Source organism: Gadus chalcogrammus, chromosome 3, assembly GCF_026213295.1.
Source record: "Gadus chalcogrammus isolate NIFS_2021 chromosome 3, NIFS_Gcha_1.0, whole genome shotgun sequence".
Classification (NCBI taxonomy): domain Eukaryota; kingdom Metazoa; phylum Chordata; class Actinopteri; order Gadiformes; family Gadidae; genus Gadus; species Gadus chalcogrammus.
This window is the reverse complement of record NC_079414.1, coordinates 20,343,604-20,367,827: the sequence shown is the minus strand read 5'-3', so window position 1 is coordinate 20,367,827 and position 24,224 is coordinate 20,343,604. Positions and strand designations below refer to the sequence as shown.

Genomic DNA, 24,224 nt, shown 5'->3' with positions numbered 1-24,224 from the left:
TTTCTACCCTCCCAGCTCCGCCGGGGTCGAACTTTACCCCCGAAATGCTGTTTACTTTGATCCAACATCAACCTAAAGGGACATGGGAGAAAGACTTCACATAGACGAGTGCTTGTTTTGTTTTGTGCGTGTTTCCACACTTAACTGAGAGTAGAGGGTAATGCAATTATAAGGAGAACACTCAATTCACAAGATACTGACTGAGCAGAAGATGAGAACAACAGCGCATGTGAAGGTTGCACGACCCCACGCTTTGTTCCATCTTATTAGCACTGCAGAACGGTGAAGCGTCGTGTTCAGAGTCTAACACAATCAACTCGTTTCAAGGACCTCAAACTATGCCCCCTGCTGTGGCCTACTTTCTGAGTATTGCAATGGGGCTAACATGACAACAGTTGTTTGAGCAGCGATCCAGGCTGTTCTTTTTTCAAACCCTTGTCAGTGTTTGGGTTTTGGTCAAGGGTGGAGAACATAGCAGGCTTGCTAGTCTGCCAATGAACCGTTGGAAGCTGTAGCCTAATACACCGAGCAATCAAACACACCGTTAGACGGTCCTTTGACACATAGCAAATACAGAGCCTTTTTCTACCGAATGATCCTCTTTAAAAGGAATTGAGATAAATAGGTTAATACAATAAGATATTGTCTGGAGACAGTTGGGAACAAATTAATGTGATGCACAAGGAAAGTAATCAATTTCTGAATCAAGAAAAAAAAATTGTCTTTACATTCAAACGTTGAAAAAAAATTAGCATCACAGCACATACTTATTACTAATTATCATGATGAATATGGATACTTAGCCAACTGTCTCTTTACCTCCTAAACCTATATCTGGTCTAAGGATTAAAAAATAGCCATTTCACAAACACTTCAAAAAGACTAGTGATGAAAATACCCACTTCCAGTAGGTCTAGGGTTTGAGTAAGCAAGAGACATTGTGTAAGCACAGCTCCAGAGATGTTGACTTGTACGTCTGGGCCTTATGATTCTTTCCTAAACGTTAATTCAAGGGTTGAATACTTTTGTTTTTCTCGTCATCTAAACCGGCTTAAAGGAAAAGTGGCCAGCTGGACAACATCATTACTGGCTGACCTACAGTAAAGCAGAAGTGTTTATGCAGCTCTTACCCTACAATTTATACAAACACTGTTCCTCTTCACTCCTGCATACATTCCCACCTTTTCTAAACATACATTTTTTTTACTGCTGTCTGTTACTGTCCGACTGGAAAACACTAAAGCCTTTAGACTACTTTAAAGGGCAGTAGAAACTGGTCGCAAGCTAGTTCTCTAAATCAAATTTAATCTGCTATCATTAACCACAACCACTAATTCTCAAAGTGAATTACACAAGTTTGATGGTTTTACTTGTGTATTTCATTAAAAAACACACACACGAAACAGTACTGAAATAATTGACATACAATGTGTTTATTCATTTTTGGTTATTTTTTGCCATTTCGGTTTTGTTGTAGCTATACATTTCTTTTCTCTCTGTAGCAACAATTTTTTTAAAAAGTTAAAGAGAAAAGAAAAATACAATCATTGCTAAACATCTAAAAAGGACTACATGCATGAAAGACAATTACATTTCTTTTCTTTTTTTTCCATTTTTTTTGTTAAACCTTTTTTTCCTTGTTCTTTAAAATATCATAATGAGTCCACTTCTGGCTCCAGGCCATAAACAAGCAGATGTCCCATCGTGAAACGGTATTTAAAAAAAGCCTCTCTACAGTGACTAGATTTATCGTATTAACTTTTTTTGTTTTAAACAAGATACAAACATGACAGGTGTTTATAAAAAAAAAAAAACAAGAGCCTTGTCCGAAACACAAATTTCTAAGTTATGTAAACAAATAAAACGGCTGTGGTTCTGGTCATGGTGTCAGCATTAAAAATAAAAAATTAAAACAACAACAACAACAAAGAAACGTAAAATGTTAGAAGTTCATTTGTAGATTTTTCCTAGTTCTTAGTTCTTCGGCTTGAGGTTCGGCTCCGAGTGGGCGTGCTTCTCTGGGATTGTTAGTTTGAGCCGCACCCCAGGGTAGCCTTTGACGGCGGTTGGGGGGGGGGGGGAGGGAGCTGGGAGGACTGGGGTCTTAGGCCATGTCCACACTACGGCGGATAATTACAGAAAGAAAAGCAGATCCTGTGCCAAACGTTTTCTGCCCGTACTGGCGTCTCCACCTTCGCTTACCTTCCATCTGTCATGCGCTAACACTGCAGCCAACCGGAATATGGCCTTTATTGTCCTGGATCACAAGTATACCGTGTTGCTCGTCCATACAGCTCCAGATCATTGTTAATCTGTCGTCCTTTTTGGAGATCTTTGTTTGTTTTTTTCAAAAAAGCTCAGTTTGCGATTGGTGGAAAAAGCACGTTTACTGTGGGTGGAAGGCCAACACAGAGAGCAAAAGGTGTGTTTTGACTTTTATCTGGTGTGTGGAGTGGACATGGCCCTAGTTTGAGGTGTCATGGGTGGCCACTGCCAAGGCTCCAGGGGGCGCTCGAGACAGAGAAGGTATCAGTGCTGTCCGGCAGACCCTCTTCACCCTGGCATAACAGAGAGAGAGAGAGAGAGAGAGAGAGAGAGAGAGAGAGGGAGAGAGAGAGAGATGGAGACAGGGAGAGAGGGTTCTTAGAGCAGGTTCTTTTTCAGCTTGCTACTTCACTTCCACATCTCAAATCGTCAAGTTTTCCACAAGGTAAACCAATTATTAAATAGTTAATCAGTAGTTTATTTACAGTCATTGTTCCTTCTTTCACAGTTGGTTATTTTAATGCCACTTCCGCTACACTCAAAAAACGTTTTCCACACGTGTAGGTTTGTCACAAAGTAAATCCTGTTGTGTCATTTGGACAACAAAGCTTCCTGGTTTCAAAAGTGAAAGCATTTCTGCAGCCTACTCCAGAAACAACTTAATCAGCACTGTAATGTGTTACGGGTTGCCATGGTTACTTGCCATGGTTACTCACATGCAGACAGTGATGGGGGGGGGGGGGGATTCTCCACGCAGGTCCTCATAACCTCCCATCAGGAGTGTAACACGGGGCCGGGTATCCTCCTGTGTACACACACACACACACACACATTATAAACACATACATCACACACACACACACACACATTATAAACACATACATTACACATACACACATTATAAACAAACATTACACACACACACACATTACATGCACACACATTATAAACACACAAATTACATACACACATATTATAAACACACAAATTACATACACACATATTAGAAACACACGCATTATAAACACACACATTATAAACACACACATTACATACACATTATAAACACACACATTATAAACACACAATACAAACACATTATAAACACACACATTATAAACAAACATTACATAAACACACATTATAAACACACAAATTACATGCACTGTGGCATCCCGCCACGGAAGCCTCGGCCTGGACAGGCCCGGGGTACCGTAAAGGACCCCCCACCCACCAGCCGGCGATGGAGAGCAGCCCATTCGGCTCCCCAATCAGGGTGATTGGGGGACACCTGGCCGAAAGCGGAGGAGCCATCTTAAGAGGAGGACCAGCACAGCACAGCACGGGTCGGGAGCAGGAAGGAAGGGCTCGTGGCAGCGAGAGAGCCTAGAGGCCCACGGAGGCCCTAGAGACCGCGACTCCTTCATAGTTTGATTGTTTCACGTTGATTGTTAAATAAATGCCTGCCATGGCTAAAAACCCTACACCAAGCGAGTTTTGTCCGTGGAACCCGGCCCAACCGAGGACCGGGATACCACAGCACACACATTATAAACAAACATTACATGAACACACATTATAAACACACAAATTAAATACACACACATTATAAACACACAAATTATAAACACACACATTATAAACAACATTACATAAACACACATAAACACACAAATTACATACACACACATTATAAACACAAACATTACATAAACACACATTATAAACACACACATTATAAACACACATTACAAACACACACATAAACACACACATTATAAACAAACATTACATAAACACACATTATAAACACACACACATTATAAACAAACATTACATAAACACACATAAACACACAAATTACATACACACACATAAACACAAACATTACATAAACACATATTATAAAGACACAAATTACATACACACACATTATAAATACACAAATTGCATACACACACATTATAAACACACACATTACACACATTATAAACACAAACATTACATACACACACATAAACACACATGACATGCACACACATTATAAACACACAAATTACATACACACACATTATAAACACAAACATAACATACACACACATTCTGAACACACATGAATACACACAAATTATAAACACACACATTACATACACACATATTCTAAACACACATGCCATACACACACATTATAAACACACACATTACATACACACACATCATAAACAGATATTACGTGTACACACATAAAAAAACACGCATTATGAAACACAAATAAAATCCACGCACATACACACATTACATACTCATGCATTACATATACACATACCACAACACAAGCACAGACACACACACACACACACATGCCCACACTATCTACAGCCTGGCTTAATATTACAGACACTAAGAACCCTAATAAGTATGAAAGAATGCTACATTAAACTATGCACACACATCACATGTAAACACAGGCAAGCTATATGGTTGCCAAAGAGCCAGTTAACACCCAAGATCTTAACAGAGTTAGCAACAGTTCCCTTTTCAATGGGGCTAGGTGGGGATTTTACAATGAACAGCCTCACAGTTGAACATTTTCATATAGAGACCACTGAACAGCTTCCTGTGAGTCAAGCACCACATGTCGCAAATTGTCAGACATATTCCAAAAACTCTCTCTAGTAGAACCAGGAGCAGATAAAGGTACATTATCAAGCAAAACAATCTACATTCTCCAGGCATATCCGCAGAGCTTCACCAGAATAGACCGGAGATTGTTTTGAAAAAGTGAGGCCGGCCATTAGTTAAACAGCAAACTGAAACTAAACTGTTGTCTAAAGAAAACAAAAAATGAAGAATAATATTTTCCTTTGCTAGGCTACCAGGGAATCAGTACGACGAGCATTAGCCAAAGACCCCGATCAGCTGAATCTGGGAGTAGTGAATAAATGGAGTGATTTGCCCTTACAATAAAGGTGTCTTTAGTTATGAAAACTTAAACTCATGAGGTTTTCCTTATGAGTTCATGCGTGCATTTGTCAGCGTGTACCTGAGTTTGGCGTGCCGGGGGAATTGGCTTGGCTGGCCTGCGAGGAAACACTGGCTGCGTCCACGGCCGTCTTCATGGCGTAAAGGTTAGCCTCCTCTTGGAATTTACCAATGTTCTTCTTGTACCGAATTCTTTTATTCCCAAACCAATTGGACACCTAGACGGAGAGAGGATGTAGAGACGGAAGAGAAACGCATGAGGAGAGACCTTTAAAGCATTTAGATACTTTTTGGATTTGGCCAACCTTTTAAGATTTAACTACCATTGGAACTGACTCTAGATTTGGTTACTTTGTCCTTGTTAACTCTATTGTGTATCATGTACTAGAAACACGACTGCGCATAATGTTAGGACTGCTAGATTATGGGAATTATTTTATTCATTATTGAAATCACAATTATTCTAACGATTATTTTTGAGTTTGAAAACACGATTAGTAACTGAGTACTTAAACTGAAACTGAACGGAAAAATATACTATTCTAATAGAAAATGTTAAAATGTTCCTTTTTGAAATTTCTATAAAACATTTAATGACTTAAGCAAATATACCGTAAAAAACTAGTTTCAACTCAATTACATTAGTTTGAGATCGTATGACCAGAAAATCGAATTCACGACCAAAATCAGATTAATTGCAAAGCCCTACATCATGTAGAAACAATAGCTGTAAAGACTGTTTTGAAGCGTGGCTGACTGTGAGTGGTATGAGTGTTTGAGCTGCTTGAACCCTGACCTGAGAGACGGTTATAGCGCACTTCTTAGCCAGCTCCTCCTTGGCCTCCTCGCTGGGGTAGGGGTTAGCCAGGTGGGAGTAGAAGTACTCGTTCAGCACCTCCGTCGCCTGCTTGTTGAAGTTCCGTCGCTTCCGTCTGGGGGGGAAACACACGGCTCGTATCAATGCAGAAAGAACACAACATTGTACGGAACCACTGTGTCGTTAACCTGGTCCATGAGGGTGCATAAACATGCATCAAATGACAAAAAGCGAAACTTTAAAGTCCCCTAGCAACTACCAGGTGTGATGTCAATTAGTCATTACAAGCCATTTTCAAAACCTGCCTGATAGTGATCTCACACATGGGAGGGTCCACCCATATGTATGATGGACTGATCGGCCGACCGGTTTGGTAAAGTCCACTGGATAGGCTGGTAGGTTAGTTGACCCACACTAAAACCATCATACAGCTGGATGGAAGTCATTATATGGTCGCTTATTGCGATGGCCAATCATCAACACACTGAGTGGTACAACACAAAATTGTGGCTTTATTCAGCAACAATCATGCCCGCATACTATTTTATAATGTGCTCTCTGTATGTCTTCTTTTATCCTCTTTAATTTTCTACTTAATTTAATTTCCATTTTCTTACTTTTTAATAATGTTCATCTGAATTATTATTCTTAACCAAAAGCCCCACTAGGGACAAATGTCATAAATAAGCTTTGGCTAGAAACCCTATGCTGCAAACATTCGATGACTGTTTCACAGCTGTATATGTTTTTGTATCTTGCCCTATTCAAATAAACCACCAATAAAAATAATGAAATAGGAGTCCTTTAGTCAGAAAGAAGAACAACAACAACCACCGACCTGGCGTCCAGGAAGCGGGAGCGCAGGATCATGACGGCCTCGCAGGTGCTCTGCTTCAGCTGCATCTGGATGGAGCTGAACTTGCGGTGGATGATGCCAACCATGCGCTCGATCTCCTTGGGCGAGATGGGCCGCGTGCGCGACTGCTCCCGCAGCAGGTTCATCACGTGGTTGGTGAACTCGCTGCAGGCCTGGAGCCAGGGGGGAGGGACGGGGAGAGGGTTAGCCGGCCCGGGAGGGTAAAGACAAGGGTGATGCTGATGATGACGATGTGGATGGGGACGGTGATGATGATAAACAACAGTAACACACATAATAATAATCATCATAATAATTATTACCGTAATGATCGATCATAACAAACAAAGAACGTTTTAGAACAAATAAACAACGAATCAGTGATAAACATATTACTGATTCAATTCAGGAGGCGATGTGTGATGATGGTGTTTGATGAACTTTGGGTGGTTTATCTGTTTCCTAATATTAATAATATATCTAATCCACTTATAATCATACAAACAATAATACAAATAATAATAATCATAACCATAATGCTCAAACCAACAAAAGTGGTTTTTAGAAATAACCACAATAACCTTCTTTTTTTTTGCGTAGTTCTCCTTCCTACCTGTTCGTATTTCTCCAACTCAGAGTGGAAGATCTGCCGTATCTGGGCCAGCTTGGCCCTGTAGTCTGAGTGCTCTATGCTGCCTTCATTGGGAGAGCCGCCTGCCGCCGCGGCGACAGCAGCGGCCGCAGCCGAAGCCGCGCCCTTCTCCGGGCCGGACACGCCTTCGGCGAGCAGCATGTTGTCCAACCTCATGATCTGCGGGTCGGGGGGGTCCTCGTCCTGGATCCCTCGGATACTGAGGACTGTGGTGGCGGGAGAGGAACCAGGGTGTTAGCATGTTGTCTTTGAGTTGACGTAGTTAACTTACTACGGTTACATCGTCGATGTGATGAGATGTTCTGCAACTACATGCCACAGAGTGACTCTTTGAAATAATGAATTTGAGACTGGACGCTTCTATTTCGTTTATATTTCAAGTTTTAAAAAATGTAATTTTAACCCAATCATTAAATTTAAAGCTTTTTGTCACACAATGTGACTTCTTCATAGAGGAAGCGTGTTTGTGATGATTGTTTGCCACAGCATACCGAATCGTTGTGTACGCGTGTTGCCATTTAGTTATTCTTTCTGCAGTTCCTTCAACAACCAGCAGAGTGCAGCCTCTTACCGGGCATAACCACTGTCACCGCACTACTAATTGTGGTTGTTCCCTTGGTCTATGCGAGTGAGAAACATTGCCTTAAAGAGTCTCACATTGGAATGTCCTTTAAAAAATAAAGACAAAAAAAGGCCCACTGCATTTCAAAACAATAGCAACAAAGGCTCCTTTGGCATTATTGACATGACACGCAGCAGGCTGCGAAACCGCTTCTAATCTCCAGCGACCCAGACACTGGGTTCAGCTCAAGCTATTCCTAGACGACATGTGACAATGGACACCAGTTGCATATACGACCCTATAATGCTACGGCATTAACGTAATGCAACAAGAAGCTTGGGATAATTGATGTGATCATTACAGATCTCCAACAGCCTGCGTGACATGTTTAATTAAGCCTGCCAAAAAAACAACAACCCCCCAACCCAGAAATCCGCTTCACTATTTTCATTCACCTGTAACAAGCGACGTATTATTGGCCGCTCTTACGACCCTTTAGAAAGCGTCTGCTAAACACAAAGCGATGCAGCTGTTAACGCAGACCTCGCGTGACGTAGGAAACACTGGCTCTGTTTGTGTTTGTCTCAGATCAAGTCAATTTACTACGTGTTATTGTGTGTGTGTGTGTGTGTGTGTGTGTGTGTGTGTGTGTGTGTGTGTGTGTGTGTGTGTGTGTGTGTGTGTGTGTGTGTGTGTGTGTGTGTGTGTGTGTGTGCGTGTCCAGTGATGGCTGCAACACAGTCGCACATTGTGATCTACAGAGGCAGACGAAGAGACAGAGCGAGGGGAGACAAAGAGAGACAGGAGTGAGGGAAGGGAAGAAGAAGAGAATGAATAGAACAACAACAAAAAAAACACTAGCTGTTGCTATGGTGGTGATGCCGGCTCTGCCCGGCATCCTGCAAGCAAAGAAAAAAATACACAAACACAAACACCCCTCCCACACACACACACACACACAGACACACACACACACACACACACACACACACAGACACACACACACACACACACACACACACACACACACACACACACACACACACACACACACACACACACAGACACAGACACAGACACAGACACACACACACACACACACACACACACACACACACACACACACACACACACACACACACACACACACACACACACACACACACACACTGTTGGATGCACAGACAGGCACACAGCCTTTAATTAACAGGGGCTCTTAAGGAGCTACTAAAGACCCTGTGAAAAATGAATGCTCATTTGAGAGGTCATTAATTTGCACAGTTATGCAAATTAGGTGGCAATTACTGTGTAGTTGCAGGGATCTTCTCACACATTCATAATCCCACAACGAGGGCTATGACAGCCTCCGCAGCTGGCTAACCGCCAGGCCACAGAGCACACTCACTCACACACACACACACACACACACACACCGATGAAACTGCATTCAAAGATCGGAACCTCTAGTCATCCCCAACCCCCATCTCTATGACCTCCGACCCCCAGCCGTCACTGACCTACCCCCCACCTCCAGCCAGGTTTACAGACACACCCCCAACAGAAGCTCTGACACCATGGTAAATATTAATGCAGCAGGCTAACCAGATTACTTTATTCTCCCGATTACCCAATAATCCATTAAGCACGATGTAGGCAAGGTAATCCGTCGATGACACGGTGGAGATGGACGAGGTGTGATTCCTGGTCTAGTTGCTGCTTGTAGTCTGAACCCTTTTGTTGTGGAGTGAAAACAGTGTGTGCACCAATGGGTGCATGCACTTTCATGCTTCAGTTGTGAAGATGTTGTCACTGTGTGTTGGGCCAACGACGTGAGTATGTGTGTTTGTTTGTGTGGGTGTGTGTGTTTGTGAGTGTGTCTGGATGTGTGTGCTTGTGTGGGTGTAATTGTGTCTGCCTGTGTGTGCATAAAACCTGGCTACTAGGAGGATGGAGAAGAAGCCGGTGGAGTGGATTAGGACAGTGTATAGTTTAGAAATAGAAAGCTCCCCATCCTCTCCTCTCCTTCCCCGCTCTCTTTCCTGTTATTAAATCCTTTCATGCTTTCCAACGTCAGGTTTTTTTCCTATTTCATTTCCCGACCCTCAGCATCTTCTATTTCCAAACATTCTCCTCTCATCTATTCAACAGAGAATTCTCCACGTCTGAACGTCCAAGACACAAAACACAATGCTGAGCTAATTTCAGAGAGAGATATCTCAATGCCATTGAATCTCACCAAAGTAACAAATTATTTTGAGAGTTACAGTATGTTTTGGGTCCAAGACCTGAGATAAGATCTATTATTAGTGCAGAGAGGAGGTGGAATTGAATGAAAAATGAACGCGAAGTTAAATATTTACAAATTGTTTGATATAAACATAGGGGTGTTTGGATAGTAATTGAGCTCGTTTCGGAAGTTATTTACAATTTCATCTTTGCAATCATCCATTGCCCTCTCCCAAGTTGCACTGGCCTGGTAGGCCCGTGCCAGACATGAGCTCAGAGGAAAGAGGATCTCATAAGTGTCAATGCATGACCACCATGTTGTGGTGATTGTTTCGCCTTGAAACTGAGAGCGAACAGAGGCTGAGAGATGGAGCGGGAAAATATTGCAAATGTTTTAGGGTAGTCCAGTCCCATTAATTGTAATTAAGTGATAATTAGTCTGGATCACAGGCCAGCCTCCCAAAACGCCCCCTCTGTATAGAGCAGTGTGCACACATACACAGAAAAACAACATCACACCCTTCCTCTGCGTGTGTGTGTGCGCTTGTGTGTGTGTGTGCGCCTTGATAGGTGTCTGTGTATACTTGTAAGCTACATATGAATAAATAAAGACAGAGGAAGCACAAAATAAAGATGTTTATCCGTTGACTGAACAGCGTCAGTCATTCTAGTGTGATGGGACAGAGAGCAAGAGAGAGAGAGGGGGGGGGGGGGGGGTGCTCAGAATGACAAAGAGAGAGAGTGAAAGAGAGACAATGACGAAATGAGAAAGAGAGAGTCCGAGAGAAAAGGAGTGTGTCTGGGCGAGAAAGGGTGACAGCGAGTGACAGAGAGAAGAGTGATAAAGAGAGAGCGAGAGGAAAACGGATGGGGGAGGGAGAGAGGAGAGTGTAAGAGAGAGCATTATAGAGAGGGAACAGACTGAGAGAGAGAATGCTCTCTCTCTCTCTCTCTCTCTCTCTCTCTCTCTCTCTCTCTCTCTCTCTCTCTCTCTCTCTCTGAGTGGTAGAGTTAGCAGATACACAACATGGCCCACCCGAGTTTAGGCAGTCACAGGGGCAGCGTGCGACAATGGTTCCCCAGCGAGGAGGACTATGAGAGGGGGAAGACCGCCAGCACGCAGGTTCTGGAGCTTATCAACTGTCTGCCAATCCATGAAAAAAAAAAACATTACAGCCTCCCGTTCAAACTCATCCATCAATCTGTCTCTCGCTCTCTTCTCAGTCTTGTGCTGTCTCTTACTCCCTCCCCCTTTCTGTTTTCTCTCTCTGTTCTCTCTCTCTCTCTCTCTCTCTCCCCATTTCTCCCTCTGTGCCTCTCTCACTAACTGTCAGTCCTGCCGCTCTCTTGCTGGTGTCTTTTTTAATGCTAGTAAAAAACGAAACGTTTTGTTTCCTGGAATATACTCTAAAATAGGCGAGAGAAGAGCACAGATATAAATAGAGGAGAGGATGTGAAATAACACGAGCGAAAAAGAGAAAGGGTCAGAAAAAAGAGAGAGGAGAAAGACACAAGACTGATTTAGAATGACAGCAAAATAAACCAATGTATTTAGAGAATAGGAGGAGGGCCAGGGAGAAGGAAGAGGGTTGGATCACATCCCACAGACGAGGGCTTTGGTCTTACTGCTTGTTGTCATGTGAGGAGCTATTTTAATTGGTTCCATTCCGTCTCAGGACGGGGAAGAAAGGGAAATGGAGGCAGAGTGTTGATGCACAGAGAGAGAGAGAGAGAGAGAGAGAGAGAGAGAGAGAGAGAGAGAGAGAGAGAGAGAGAGAGAGAGAGAGAGAGAGAGAGAGAGAGAGAGAGAGAGAGACAGAGAGAGAGAGAGAGAGAGAGAGAGAGAGAGAGAGAGAGAGAGAGAGAGAGGGGGGAGGACGGGGGGAGATCGAACTGAAATGAATTTTTCTCATAAGCTTGATTGTCTGAAAGATTTTGTGTAAATAATTAAGTAGAGGGAGTAGTCAAACGGGCTGCGGGAGAAGGGAGGTATAGGAGACTTTTCCTGGACTCCTTTACCCTTTGGTTAGTTTATTCATTCAAACCAAACTGTCCCAGGCCCATGTGAAATCAAAAAGTTAATTTAATCCCTTCTTCCACTTCATTGTAAGACAGAATTAGAACCATTTCAACCACACGCTTGCAGTTGCAATTCACAAAAATAGATAATGCAATAATAATAATAACAAGCAGATAAGGCATACTAATAGCAATATTATACTTGACAACGACCGAGGTACTGGGAAGTGTAAGGCCCTGCCCCATCCAGCCTCAAAAGCCTACAATCCCCATAAGGACTAATTATGCAAAATTTAAAAGTTTAAAAAAGCAGTAGCACATCCTCAATAAGTTAGCCCATCATCTTGAATCTGAATCGGCAGTCACCCCAAGTGTTCTCTGTGTGTGCCGCTATGAGATGGAATTCAAACTTTTTGCTGATTGATCATAGCGTGTCTTTGTTTTGTTTTGGTCCGACCCCCCCTGTGTTACCAGCTGGTAACACTTTTGTTCATTGGTTGAAAGGGAGGGAAGGGGGGGAGGCGGGGGCATGGTGTGCTTTGGAACTCGGACTCACCGGTTTTCTCTTTGATCTCACACAGAACACTGAAGAGGGCGGGCTTCATCCTGTGACAGTTTAACGCGTGTTTCCTTGGTGGACAAGAGCAAGACAGCAGAGTCAGGGATGCAGTGATGGTGAATTATGAACTGATTTGATTTGAATACACACACGCACGTAGCACGCAGCGCATGTGTGTGTGCTTTGTGTGTGTGTGTGTCTGTGTGTTGTTGATTCTTTATCAGAAATGCAAAAAAAAGTATCTGCTGAACACATAACTATCTATTACACATAATAATCCACTGGATGCCCTCAATATCTTTCAAATAAACCAATAAAATAAATAAATAGGACAGAAAGGGAAAATAAAATTAAAGGCATACCAAGACAAAAAAAACAGAGCAAGAGGAAGGTGAGAGTAGAGCAGCCAAACCTAGCTTATATGTATTCTACTAAATACATACATACATGCCTGTGTGTGTGTGTGTGTGTGTGTGTGTGTGTGTGTGTGTGTGTGTGTGTGTGTGTGTGTGTGTGTGTGTGTGTGTGTGTGTGTGTGTGTGTGTGTGTGTGTGTGTGTGTGTGTGTGTGTGTGTGTGTGTGTGTGTGTGTGTGTGTGTGTGTGTGTGTGTGTGTGAGAGAGAGAGGTGTGCCTGGGTCAGAGGGGCTATTTACAGCATGCACAGGGGTCAAACAAAATGAAATGTGATCTCTCATCTCGAACCGGTAAGCTGCTTCACTAACTGCTAAACGTCCCCCTCACCATAACCTCAACTGGCCCCCTTCTGTCACTACCTAACGGAACCCAAATGTTAATCTGCATCACAAATGGGCGAGGTGGCCGCGTCCCCCACCCCCTGTCCCCCCCTCCCTGAGTCCGTTTCTCTTATCGGGCCCTTTGTCGATGTTAATGACATACGATGGCCGATAAATCAGAGGCACATAGCAAACTCATTATAGTTAATGTGACCGCTGGGCGGCCGTTACATTTATATGCTGGAGAGGGCGCGAAGCAGCACAGGCTGTGGTCCACAGAATTACAATATGCAGGTATGGGTCCCGTAAGCATGAACTTAACATCAAATCCCCCCCCCCCCCCCCCCCCCCAGTAGCCCACATCCTTCTCACTGCAAATGGGAGTCTCAAGTGTATAGTTGGGTTTACTCGGCTAACGTCTCTTTGTTATTACCTGGCCTGGGCTTCGTCAAGACTCTCGTCCGTGATGGCCATGATCTGCTGGAGAATGTCCCCGATGTCCTGCTGTGGTTGCCCGAGGTTGTGTTGCTTCCGTAGGGCGTCATGGTCGCCCATGTCCCCTTGAGACAGTCCAGATAGTCCAACGAGACCCGACATTAGGCGGGCCTGGTCTTCCATACCTTTTGACAAAATGTCGTTTTGACAGGATGGGAAATAATTGTCCCAATGTGGAGCGGATGAGTGAAAAGGTGTTTCCTTTTTTTTTTTTTTTTTTTTAAAGAGGTAGTTGCTACAATTGGATACAGCGAGAATAGACTCGAATAGAGCTTTAAAAGTTATCCCCCAAAAATCGAAAGGAAAATAATCCAAACAAAGGCACTGACGAACAGGTCATACAATTGTGAACGAGCAGTCCTCTTTAGAGCTGGTTTGGCTTAGGCGCATATGTTTATCTGCATAACAAAGAGACATAAGAAAAAAAAGTACAGATTTACAATTGACGTGTCATTCAGTAAGTTGACACGGCGAGCAAATAAGCCTTTTTTTCTCTCTTTTTTTTTTCTTTTTTACAATCCGCGATCCGTCTTTGGCATGTGAGACCACGATCTGCACGAATCTATTCTGAGATCGGGAGTGGGACGCGCGTGTGCATGGCTTCCCTTCCACCGTCCGCTGCACGCCCGGGCGAGAGGCTCACGAGAGGGGAAGCGGCTTGGAAAGGAAAAAAAGGTAGAATGGCTGTCTTTGAAACGGTCAGCCATACAAACGACAAAGGGGAGAGTACGGACTTGACTATGAACGAGAAGAACGGCGACGCTGGATCTCTTTACCAACGTGAATCATTTCGGATTCGTGGAGAGTGCACGGCCTGTTTTCCAAATTCTAGCTTATGTTGCCCACCACCGAGAAGATATATGCTATTGCAAACGTTGAGACATTGCTGGTGGAAACGACGCCGAGTCGTATGTATATCCAAAGGAAGAGTTGATCCAAAAGTGACCATGTATCGCAGCCTGCTCGTCCTCGCCTTCTTCTTCTCTTCGAATAGTAGCCTTCCAATATACGACCTGCACAGTCATTAAAAGTATGCAACCGTCCCAATCCCCCTTGGAGTCGTGTTTTAAAAATACTATGTCCTGGACACTCCACACTGTCTATTTGGATTGGATTAAAAAATCCCAAAACAAAAAATCAGGCTGGCTCAGGGTATGAAGTGTTTATTCCCGTTTTCCTCCACAGAGCCTCTGGTCTCTTTCTCTCCACTCCTCCCTGTGCTGTTCTGACGAGGCTCGGCACTCGACCCCCCCCATCCCTCCCCGCTACGTCAGCAGGCCCCAGGGAATAGTGCAGTTTCTTTTCACACCGCAAAGGGGCGAGTTCATCTGTTCACCATGGAAACCGTCGTTTTTTTTTTATGTTTGGCGAATAATGTAGGCGAGGTTTTTTTATGTTTATATCTTGCACGGGGTCACTAATGCATTTATGTACGCTAGAGCCTTTTACGACAACCCCATAGCCCCATACGAGACTTGAGACTGATGATCAGGCGGCACTGTTGGACGACCACATGGAACCCCACAAAGGAGGTGGCCCAATGACACAAAATCTGTCACCATATCAGAACTGCTGTTCAACCATTGGACAAAGTAACACATTGATTGAACAACTGGTCCAACAGGGGTATACTTATGTTACGTTATACTTCGGTAAACGGCTATGGTCTAAGCCTCTTTGTTCTAGAAAGATTGAGACATCCTTTCATCTTTGCTCTAATGAGAAAATCGCTGTTGATGAAGACAGAGCAGTGTCTGAGTCTCCACTCTTATAGCTAACGACTCAATTACCTCGATGTGTATGTGTGTCTCTCTGTGTGTGTGTGTGTGTGTGTGTGTATGTGTGTGTGTGTGTGTGTGTGTGTGTGTGTGTGTGTGTGTGTGTGTGTGTGTGTGTGTGTGTGTTTGTGTGTGTGTGTGTGTGTGTGTGTGTGTGTTTCTATATTTGTGTGTGCGTAGTAGTAGTAGTACACCGTGTGATAAATTGCATCATATTAACGAAGAGCCTTTTGTGGTAGCTATGTTTTTAATTCTGTGTTGTAGTTTATGTGTGACTGGTCCATATCACTGATAGGTCTCTACCGCCACAAACTTTCACTCAACAACACTTTATAAAACCATCTCGGAAAACAACAAAACATAGTGCGTCCCTAAATCTAAATATTTTATTTACCCATAAATTGAGAGTTTGCGACAGATGTACTCCGTCCCCTCATTTGATTCTCAGCATGGTTGCCATAGCAGGGGGAGGAGTAGGGAAATAGAATGCTAGGACATTACCCCGCCCCCTCTCAGAATGATTGACGGCTGGTCTGGGAGAGGGGGGTAGGGCTGCAGCCTGGTTCAGAGTTTAATTTACACCTCCACTTACCACATCCTTCTCCTTTACCCCACATCTATCTTAACAGCGTGTTTGTTTGCATGTGTTTTTGTGTGTTTGTGTGCACGTGTATGTGTGTGTTTGTGTTAGTGTGTGTGTGTTTGTATGTTTGTGTGTGTGTGTGTATGTGTGTTTGTGTGTGTGTGTGTGTGTGTGTGTGTGTGAATGTGTGTGTGTGTGTGTGTGTGTGTGTGTGTGTGTGTGTGTGTGTATGTCGGTGTGTGTTTGTGTTTGTTTACATGTCCATTTGTGCATATGAGTGTGTGTGTTTCTGCGTTTTTGTGAGTGTGTGTGTATGATATTGTGTGTGCAATGCTTGTGTTCGGGCTGGCATGTGTCTGCATGTCATTGCTCGTTTGTGCAAAAGCTACCCGGTGTGATTGAGGCCTCCTGAGAGTATAGCGTTACAGAAAATTCCACAGCTTGATGTTTGACCCACCGGCAGCTTCTCATGTGTGTGAATGTGTGTGGTCTGCGAGTCTGGCCTCGCTGTCATTCTGACGGAGAAAGGAAGCGTAATAGTGTAACGTATGAGTTAATCTCTGAATCTCTGAACCCAAGCCGCTTTTCTCAGTCTTCTCTCTCTCTGTCCTTCTTGCAAACCTTTGCTCAGATAGAAGCATAAACCATTAATATGCAGTAACACATACACCAATGTAAATAAATAATATATATCTCATGCACATAGTCACATACCCCTGAGCTCAAACACAGACAAACACACACACACACACACACACACACACACACACACACACACACACACACACACACACACACACACACACACACACACACACACACACACACACACACACACACACACACACACACACACACACACTATGCAGTTCACTGATTAATTATCATTGATTGGTCAATGGTAAATTACCCAATTAAGTAAAATTCACTAAATACTCAATTCTATTTTCAGCCATATGGCACAGTCCATCCATCCCACCCCCCCAAAAGCCACCCCTAGTGAGTTGCTCTGCATGTTGCCATGCCAACGGGGACCCGAGCACCACTGGATGTTTCATCTAAGTGTGTATCTCATCTCCCCGTTAGCCTATCCGTCTCTTTCTCCTGCTCTCTCCCTCACTTTCTCTCCCTTTTTGTCTCGGTCTATTACCTATATTTTAAAATGGATAGAATATATTGTCTTTATATGTCTGGCTTCGGAAATAATAAATAAATAAATATTATAGATATTTATATGTATGTATATATTTTTTATAAATACTGTATATATCTTTATATATATTGTGGGCCTGGTAGCAGTAGTTTATAAATCAGAATAAACCGGAATTCCTTGAATTTAATAAACAAATAATATACAGATTTAAATGTGTATTCGGCTTAGTTTTGCAACCAAATTAATTCTGTTTAAAAATCACTTGAACTGTTGTTGCAATGTGTCCATACGACAGGTCACCTTAACAGGCTCTTAAATTAAACCAATGTTTTGCTTGTGTCTGTTTGGGAGGAGTATGGATTTTCTAGTGTTTTCTCCCCTCGTGGCTCTTTTTCTTACCCTTTCTTTGCTTTTCTGTGTCGTCATCTCATGAACATTTCATGCTCCCTCTCCTCCCAATTATCTCGTTGAATGTGTCTTACCTTAAATCGCACTAACCTTCTTTATTTTTCGGCTCTCCCTTGCCCTTTTCTCTATCACCCTTCCCCCTCTATTATCCTTCCCTCCGTTGCTCCATCCCTCACTCTCTAAAGGCTCTGCCTCATTTTCATGTAAATGAGAATCGATTCTTCTCTCAACACCCTTACCCCTCCGCCTATCCTTCCCCCAACACACCTACACCTACGTGCATTTAAGAAAACTGCTTCCTACGGAGGAAAATCCATGTTGGTTCCCTTGTGTTTTTAAATTGAGGACGGGAATGCAGAGCTTATGTAGGGTACATACTGTGTGATACAGAAGAGAATATCAATTCATATATTGCTTTTAATAAACAAGATATTGATCATGAACACGCTATATTGGACACGCTCTGAAAATGTATGGACAACAACAGTCGCCGATGGACCTCGGCAAATAAACCATATCCTCCAACATGAGTTATGGGGCCACCTTGTGGTCAGACCACGGAACGATTTTTCCAGAGTCAATTTACATGAAGAGAAAGGCTGTTGGGAATTGAAGTAATCGCGGAACTAGTACTTCCTGATTTGAAAGTGACAACAATACAAGAAGTTTCAAGGGGGTTCGAAAACGTTGTAGGGGTCACACAGGACTGCACAGGAGATCGAGAAATTATACACAAGTCAACCGTGAGTATTTATTTTAAGATTATAAGAGAACATTTACGGGAATAAACAAACTGTACAAAGTTTTCACCATGTATCATCCAACTTCTGCCTATTGTGCCTTTCTGCTGCTGAACCTGGCCTGTATTGGTTTCAAGCTGTCAGTATGCTATGTCGATCCGTATGCATTGCCCTTAATGTTGAAATATATCCACTCCCCGAATGGATATGTATAAATAGGTTAACATTGTGTACATCTATAAGTATACATTATGTAACGTTAGGCTACATAATGTAGCCTAACGTTTTTCTACATCATTCAACACATGCGTAGGCCAACTAACGTAGGCCAACCTGATGTCTTTGGATTTTTACTACTCATATTAGCACTATTCATACCTAGAAATGGCATTATGTCCTTAGGTATTCCTACACATTTTGTCTACATCATTCAACACATGCGTAGGCCAACTAACGTACTCATGCACTATTCCTACCTAGAAATGGCATTATGTCCTTAGGTATTCCTACACATAGGGCCCAACCAAATAAAGTTTCGACTTAAAATGTTTTGACCGCCCTTTGTGATAGCGGTGACATTTGTCTTACGTTACTATGGAAGGTTTAATGTCAGCGTGCAGCTTCATGTTTAATTTCTAATCCTTCTCAGATGTCTCTGATGGAGCGAGGGGGTGTACCCATCAGTCCAGTGACTGGATTAGCATGGACCTCCAATAGCGGTACCTGTCCAAAAGACTTCAGTCTGGTAGGATCCAATCACAGATGGATTTGATGTTGATGTTCAAGGACCGACCTATTAATATGTGAAATTGATTAAGGTACGGACAAAATCCTAAAGTACTCTCCGTTTTCTTCTGTTGATTGTGGTTCTCATAGATAACCATCACTGAGGATGGGGCCGCTGCCAACTTCACACGCAGCTTTGCAATGAGGGCCGGCTACTATCTTTGTTATAGCAAGGTAGGACACTTACTGACTTCTATTATCTCTGATACTTCCTACAAAGTGGCTCTCACTCCTAACCTCACTTACTCTGACCTGAACATCCTATTCTAGGAACAGTCTGGGGGGGTGGTGCTGGCTGATGTCAGAATCCTCTCAGAAAAGGATGCTATTCCTCATGGGTATCACTTCATCGCAGAACACCTAGAGCCTAGTAAGAAAGTGTTACACATGCACAAGCACAGTTGGCTGTATTCATGACAGTGGATCCACATATAGATGCAACATAAATGCTTTTATTTGCCTTTAGGTCATTTGCCAGAGGCTTTTATGCCAGGGGCTTAGCAAAAGAGACAGAATTTGTATATCTGTAATTTAGGTTCAGGTATGGGACAGGGGTCTGAAGGGTGGCTACAGTACAGACTTCCATTGGCTATCAAACACCACAGTCACTAAGTACTTCTGAATTACTATTGGGTGTCTGTGTGTGTGTGTGTGTGTGTGTGTGTGTGTGTGTGTGCGCTTCCTCAGGGGCGTCGGTGTCGAAGAGGAAGCGTATGTGTGTGCGTGTGGTTCCGATGGGGAGCGTGGACACTGCGGTGCTGGATCTCAAAGTGACTGCCAGGAGCAAAATGATGTTGCAGCACTACACATGTGTGGGGTTAGTCTTTCACCGCTGGTCGTACAAACTCAAGGTGCAATCATTTAAGTACACACATCTGTCCTCTCCTATTTGGTTTTATACTGCATTCATTACACCTGCACCATTACATGGTTTTGCATTTTATATATTATTTAAACTAGAATATCTCTGGTCCATTTTTGTGGTCTCCCTCTCCCTCTCCTGAGATTGTAATACTAATAATAATACTTAGATTAACAGCATATCCACCTATACCTTCACTTTGTCCAGAGACATCCATGGGTATGTGATTTGGTGTAAAACGGGCCCGTTTACCAACCCGATACCGCAAGCCAAGCCTCGGAGTGTCAGCCTGGACCTCCGCAGACTCTCTCTGGATCCGTCTGTCCAGCCCAGCCTTCCACCCAGGTATTCCTTTCAGTGAGCATTATGCTGTTGGTCTTGAATGTGGCAGCTCTCCGTTTTTTCAGTTTGAGTATTGAAACATTGCCTTTTGGTATGTAAGTATTTTGATAAGATGTGTCACAGATAAAAGTAAAGGACGGTACTAGTAATAAGTGCTAGTTATAAGAGTTAAAAATAGCGTCCATGGCCAGAGTAGAACTCAAGCCTTTACCAGGAATTGTAACCATAGACCAAATAGGAAAACACTACTGGAGATGCCGGGGATTGAACCCGGGGCCTCATACATGCAAAGCATGCGCTCTACCACTGAGCTACATCCCCTTCCATGTTATGTTATTGCGGAGTTGCGTATATTTTTATGTAAGACGCATTCTCTTCAAAGACATTAAAAGATACCATTACAACACATGAAAACATTTAGGGCTGAACGATTTTGGGGAAATAATCTAATTGCGATTATTTTGACCAATATTGCGATTGCGATTTAATGTGCGATTTCTATAATTTATTAAGTTCCTTATGTTGTGTTCTATTCACTAAAAAAATAAATAAATCATTCTTTAGTATGACCAACACAACAGTGGAAGCAGTCAACATAAAAATTGCTCTTTCCTTTAGGCCAGGCCGATGTGTTGAGATTAATTTATATTATAAACTTATTTGTTTAACTATTGAATTGTTAAATAAAATAAATAAATAAATGAATCGTACTGATATCCAGTCAGTAACGGTAACAAATCACTTTTTTTTGCAGCCTTTGCGATTTGCATACCCCGTTCTACTACATCGCGATTTCGATTTGATTCGATTAATCGTTAAGCCCTAACAACATTCTTATACATATTTTTTATTGATTTATTTTTATTATGGCAACAGGAATGGCAACAAATTTTAAACAACCTTTATTATTCTCCAGTTAATACTGGTTTTATTTGGAAATAAACCCGAAAAAAATAAACAAGAAATGTGGAAGTATCTTGCAGAGGCCTAACCTCAATAGAACAAAGGAGGCAGTTATTTGAATAAAAAAGTGAGTTGTCCTATCACCAGCTTTCTCTTTCTTGTTGTATCCAAAGTAACCCACCTACCCAGCCCTCTATGAAGCTCAGCATGAGGCGCAAAGACGTCACGCAGAATCATGTGGATGTCACCACAGGTTGGCCAAGACTGCTTCTATAAGTTAAATTAATGCTAATAAGATGTTAACCCTAAGCTTCTCTTCACAAGTTTTTGATAAATTAACATTTGAACTTTTTTTTTTTTTTCTGTTACTTACTTTATTTGTTAACTTCTTTGCTATCCAAGTCAAGGCTAGTCAAGCTGGTTAAGGTATCTGCAAAAAAAGAATAATGATTGACTCTTTATTGTATTGTAAACCATAATGTTTTGGATCAACTCAATGAAAATATGTTCATGTTCCAAAGCCATCGATGGAGTTCCCTTCACTCTTCACCCAAAATATGACTTCCAAACTTCCAAGGTGTGTTTATGTTTTTCTTTCTTTCTTTCTTCTTCCATTTACAAATGACCGTCTCTTAAAGAATAGATCATATAACATTATTTTTCCCTGACAGAATCTACAGCTGAACCCACAATTGGATGACATTCGTATAAAATCACTCCAAGACATTGAAAATGAGGTATGACCTTTTCAACAGTTCAATACCGCACCACACTATACTCTACATTTCACAGTTTGTATTGTACAGTGATGTTCATGACACTTGAACTGTTCCTTTGCATTTTCAGTATAACTACACTTTTGCTGTCGAGGAACACGCAGCAAAAAGGACAAGGCCTTCAGCTTTGACTAAGGTTGCCTCATAGTGTTAACACCCTTCACACTTAGACCTCCCATGCCATAAGACCCTTGGACATCGGATGTGTTCCCGAAAAGTTGTCAGTATGATTCCTCACGTCATCGTTAAGTGAAACGTTTGTAATATTTGAAATTGGTTAAATATGCAATACAACTGAATCTGATTCATATACTTTTCTCATACAAGGGTTTATGTTATGTCTTGGGTAAAGGTGATGGTTAATATAGTCCCATTACATAGTTTTGATTTGCCAAAGGAAGTGAGAAACTGTTGAGGGGGTTGTTGGGGCTGTTACATTTTTTCCTTTCTCTTCCTTTCATCACACTATTTACATATCTAAATGTATATTTTTGTTATTATTATATAGATCTATCGTACATATATATATATATATATATACATATCATACATCTATGACGTTGTACACTACAGAATGTGGAAAGCAAACTAGATGATTGTAGATGTATATCTCTGACGCAGTTCCAATCAACCAAGTCTATCCTCTTTTATTACATATTAATTACACATTCATCATTGTGGCCCATTAAAGATTTCATGGGACTGGGCAAACATTGTTTGATGTGTGGCATGTGGTACGTGTATATTTATGACTGAAGCTCATTTGTATATCAGTGGGTGGTGGGTAGACTTTGGATATCAATTATGTACATTCATGCACAATTGTTGGGAGAAAAAATTTACTGCATTTAAGGGCCATGGTTCATTACATCTAATATGCATAACATAATGTTTATTGGATTGATGTATCTATTGTATGTTGTGCTTTATTTGTCTCTTTTGACTTTATTTGTCACGACGATGTCGGTTACAGAGAGAATACTTCTTCAGTTGTCATCTTTGGGACATTATGGGGAAATACTTTATAATTTGTGGAATATATTTATGATATGTTTAATAGAACAATAAAGGCTTGGGAACAATTTAAAATAAATATTCTGTTTTCTTTTAAGGGGCATACTTGAAGGCACCAAGCAGATGTACTATAGCGAAAGCCTATTTTATCGTGCTGCATGTCCCATTGCTGGAAGTAGAAGAGTTGTTTTGCTTTTGACTTGGTACATCTATTTAAATCTGATATTATAGTGTACCCTGAGGCACAATTTTGTTCAGTTGGAACCATTTATGACTGATATGTGAAAGTGATCCGGTTTGTATTGCAAGAAAGAGGTCCAGTGATTTGTAGACAGCTAATAGTAGCTCCCCTCATTGTTTGCACTGAGCGGAGTTTAAGCATATGGTTACAGCATGTAGCCTACTAGGCACATCCAAATAAAAGTAGAGCTGGGGACGGTTTTTTCCAGGTTCTTGATCAAGGAAGGTCATATTTCATGGCATGGTCAGACAATAGAGATTTGATAGATGTTGGAAGATGTATTTTGTGAGTGCTATGCTTTTGTGGCTCTGCATGTTACTGCATTTTCAAAAACAATTTAGTTAGGAAAACCTAAATAACTAAGATTTGAGGTTATGATTGCCTATCAATACCATATGATTGTAATATAATACAGGCACTGATATTTGTCAAACACTCTAAAACCATACTTTTTTCCAATCATAAATGAA

General features: G+C 42.0%; 2 protein-coding genes and 1 non-coding gene across 3 annotated transcripts; 1 reads left to right on the top strand and 2 right to left on the bottom strand.

Moving 5' to 3' along the window:
• Positions 1-741: 741 nt before the first annotated feature.
• Positions 742-15,414, bottom strand: LOC130379603 (pre-B-cell leukemia transcription factor 1-like). The gene is made up of 8 exons (XM_056586543.1): positions 14,107-15,414; positions 12,936-13,009; positions 7,534-7,778; positions 6,903-7,093; positions 6,044-6,179; positions 5,309-5,465; positions 2,982-3,070; positions 742-2,558 (listed from the first exon to the last, which is right to left on the bottom strand). Exons 1-7 carry the CDS (start codon positions 14,289-14,291, stop codon positions 3,027-3,029), a joined length of 1,032 nt encoding a protein of 343 aa, XP_056442518.1. The 5' UTR covers positions 14,292-15,414; the 3' UTR covers positions 742-2,558; positions 2,982-3,026.
• A 3,276-nt stretch (positions 15,415-18,690) lies between these two features.
• On the top strand, positions 18,691-23,599 carry mvb12a (multivesicular body subunit 12A). Its single transcript, XM_056586559.1, has 10 exons — positions 18,691-18,833; positions 19,480-19,575; positions 19,707-19,790; positions 19,887-19,986; positions 20,304-20,433; positions 20,686-20,823; positions 21,897-21,976; positions 22,245-22,300; positions 22,395-22,460; positions 22,570-23,599. Exons 2-10 carry the CDS (start codon positions 19,480-19,482, stop codon positions 22,645-22,647), a joined length of 828 nt encoding a protein of 275 aa, XP_056442534.1. The 5' UTR covers positions 18,691-18,833; the 3' UTR covers positions 22,648-23,599.
• On the bottom strand, positions 21,070-21,141 carry trnaa-ugc (transfer RNA alanine (anticodon UGC)). The gene has a single exon. It is a non-coding gene; the product is annotated as a tRNA-Ala (tRNA).
• Positions 23,600-24,224: the final 625 nt, after the last annotated feature.

Excerpts from the sequence above, each read along its gene's own strand:
- mvb12a (XM_056586559.1), top strand. The coding sequence starts at position 19,480 with ATGTCTCTGATGGAGCGAGGGGGTGTACCCATCAGTCCAGTGACTGGA. Across the intron at positions 19,987-20,303 it reads CGCAGAACACCTAGAGCCTA|GGGCGTCGGTGTCGAAGAGG; the intron begins GTAAGAAAGTGT and ends GCGCTTCCTCAG. Across the intron at positions 22,461-22,569 it reads TCCAAGACATTGAAAATGAG|TATAACTACACTTTTGCTGT; the intron begins GTATGACCTTTT and ends TTGCATTTTCAG.
- LOC130379603 (XM_056586543.1), bottom strand. The coding sequence starts at position 14,291 with ATGGAAGACCAGGCCCGCCTAATGTCGGGTCTCGTTGGACTATCTGGA. Across the intron at positions 13,010-14,106 it reads CTTGACGAAGCCCAGGCCAG|GAAACACGCGTTAAACTGTC; the intron begins GTAATAACAAAG and ends TTGTCCACCAAG. Across the intron at positions 6,180-6,902 it reads TCCCGCTTCCTGGACGCCAG|ACGGAAGCGACGGAACTTCA; the intron begins GTCGGTGGTTGT and ends TTTCCCCCCCAG.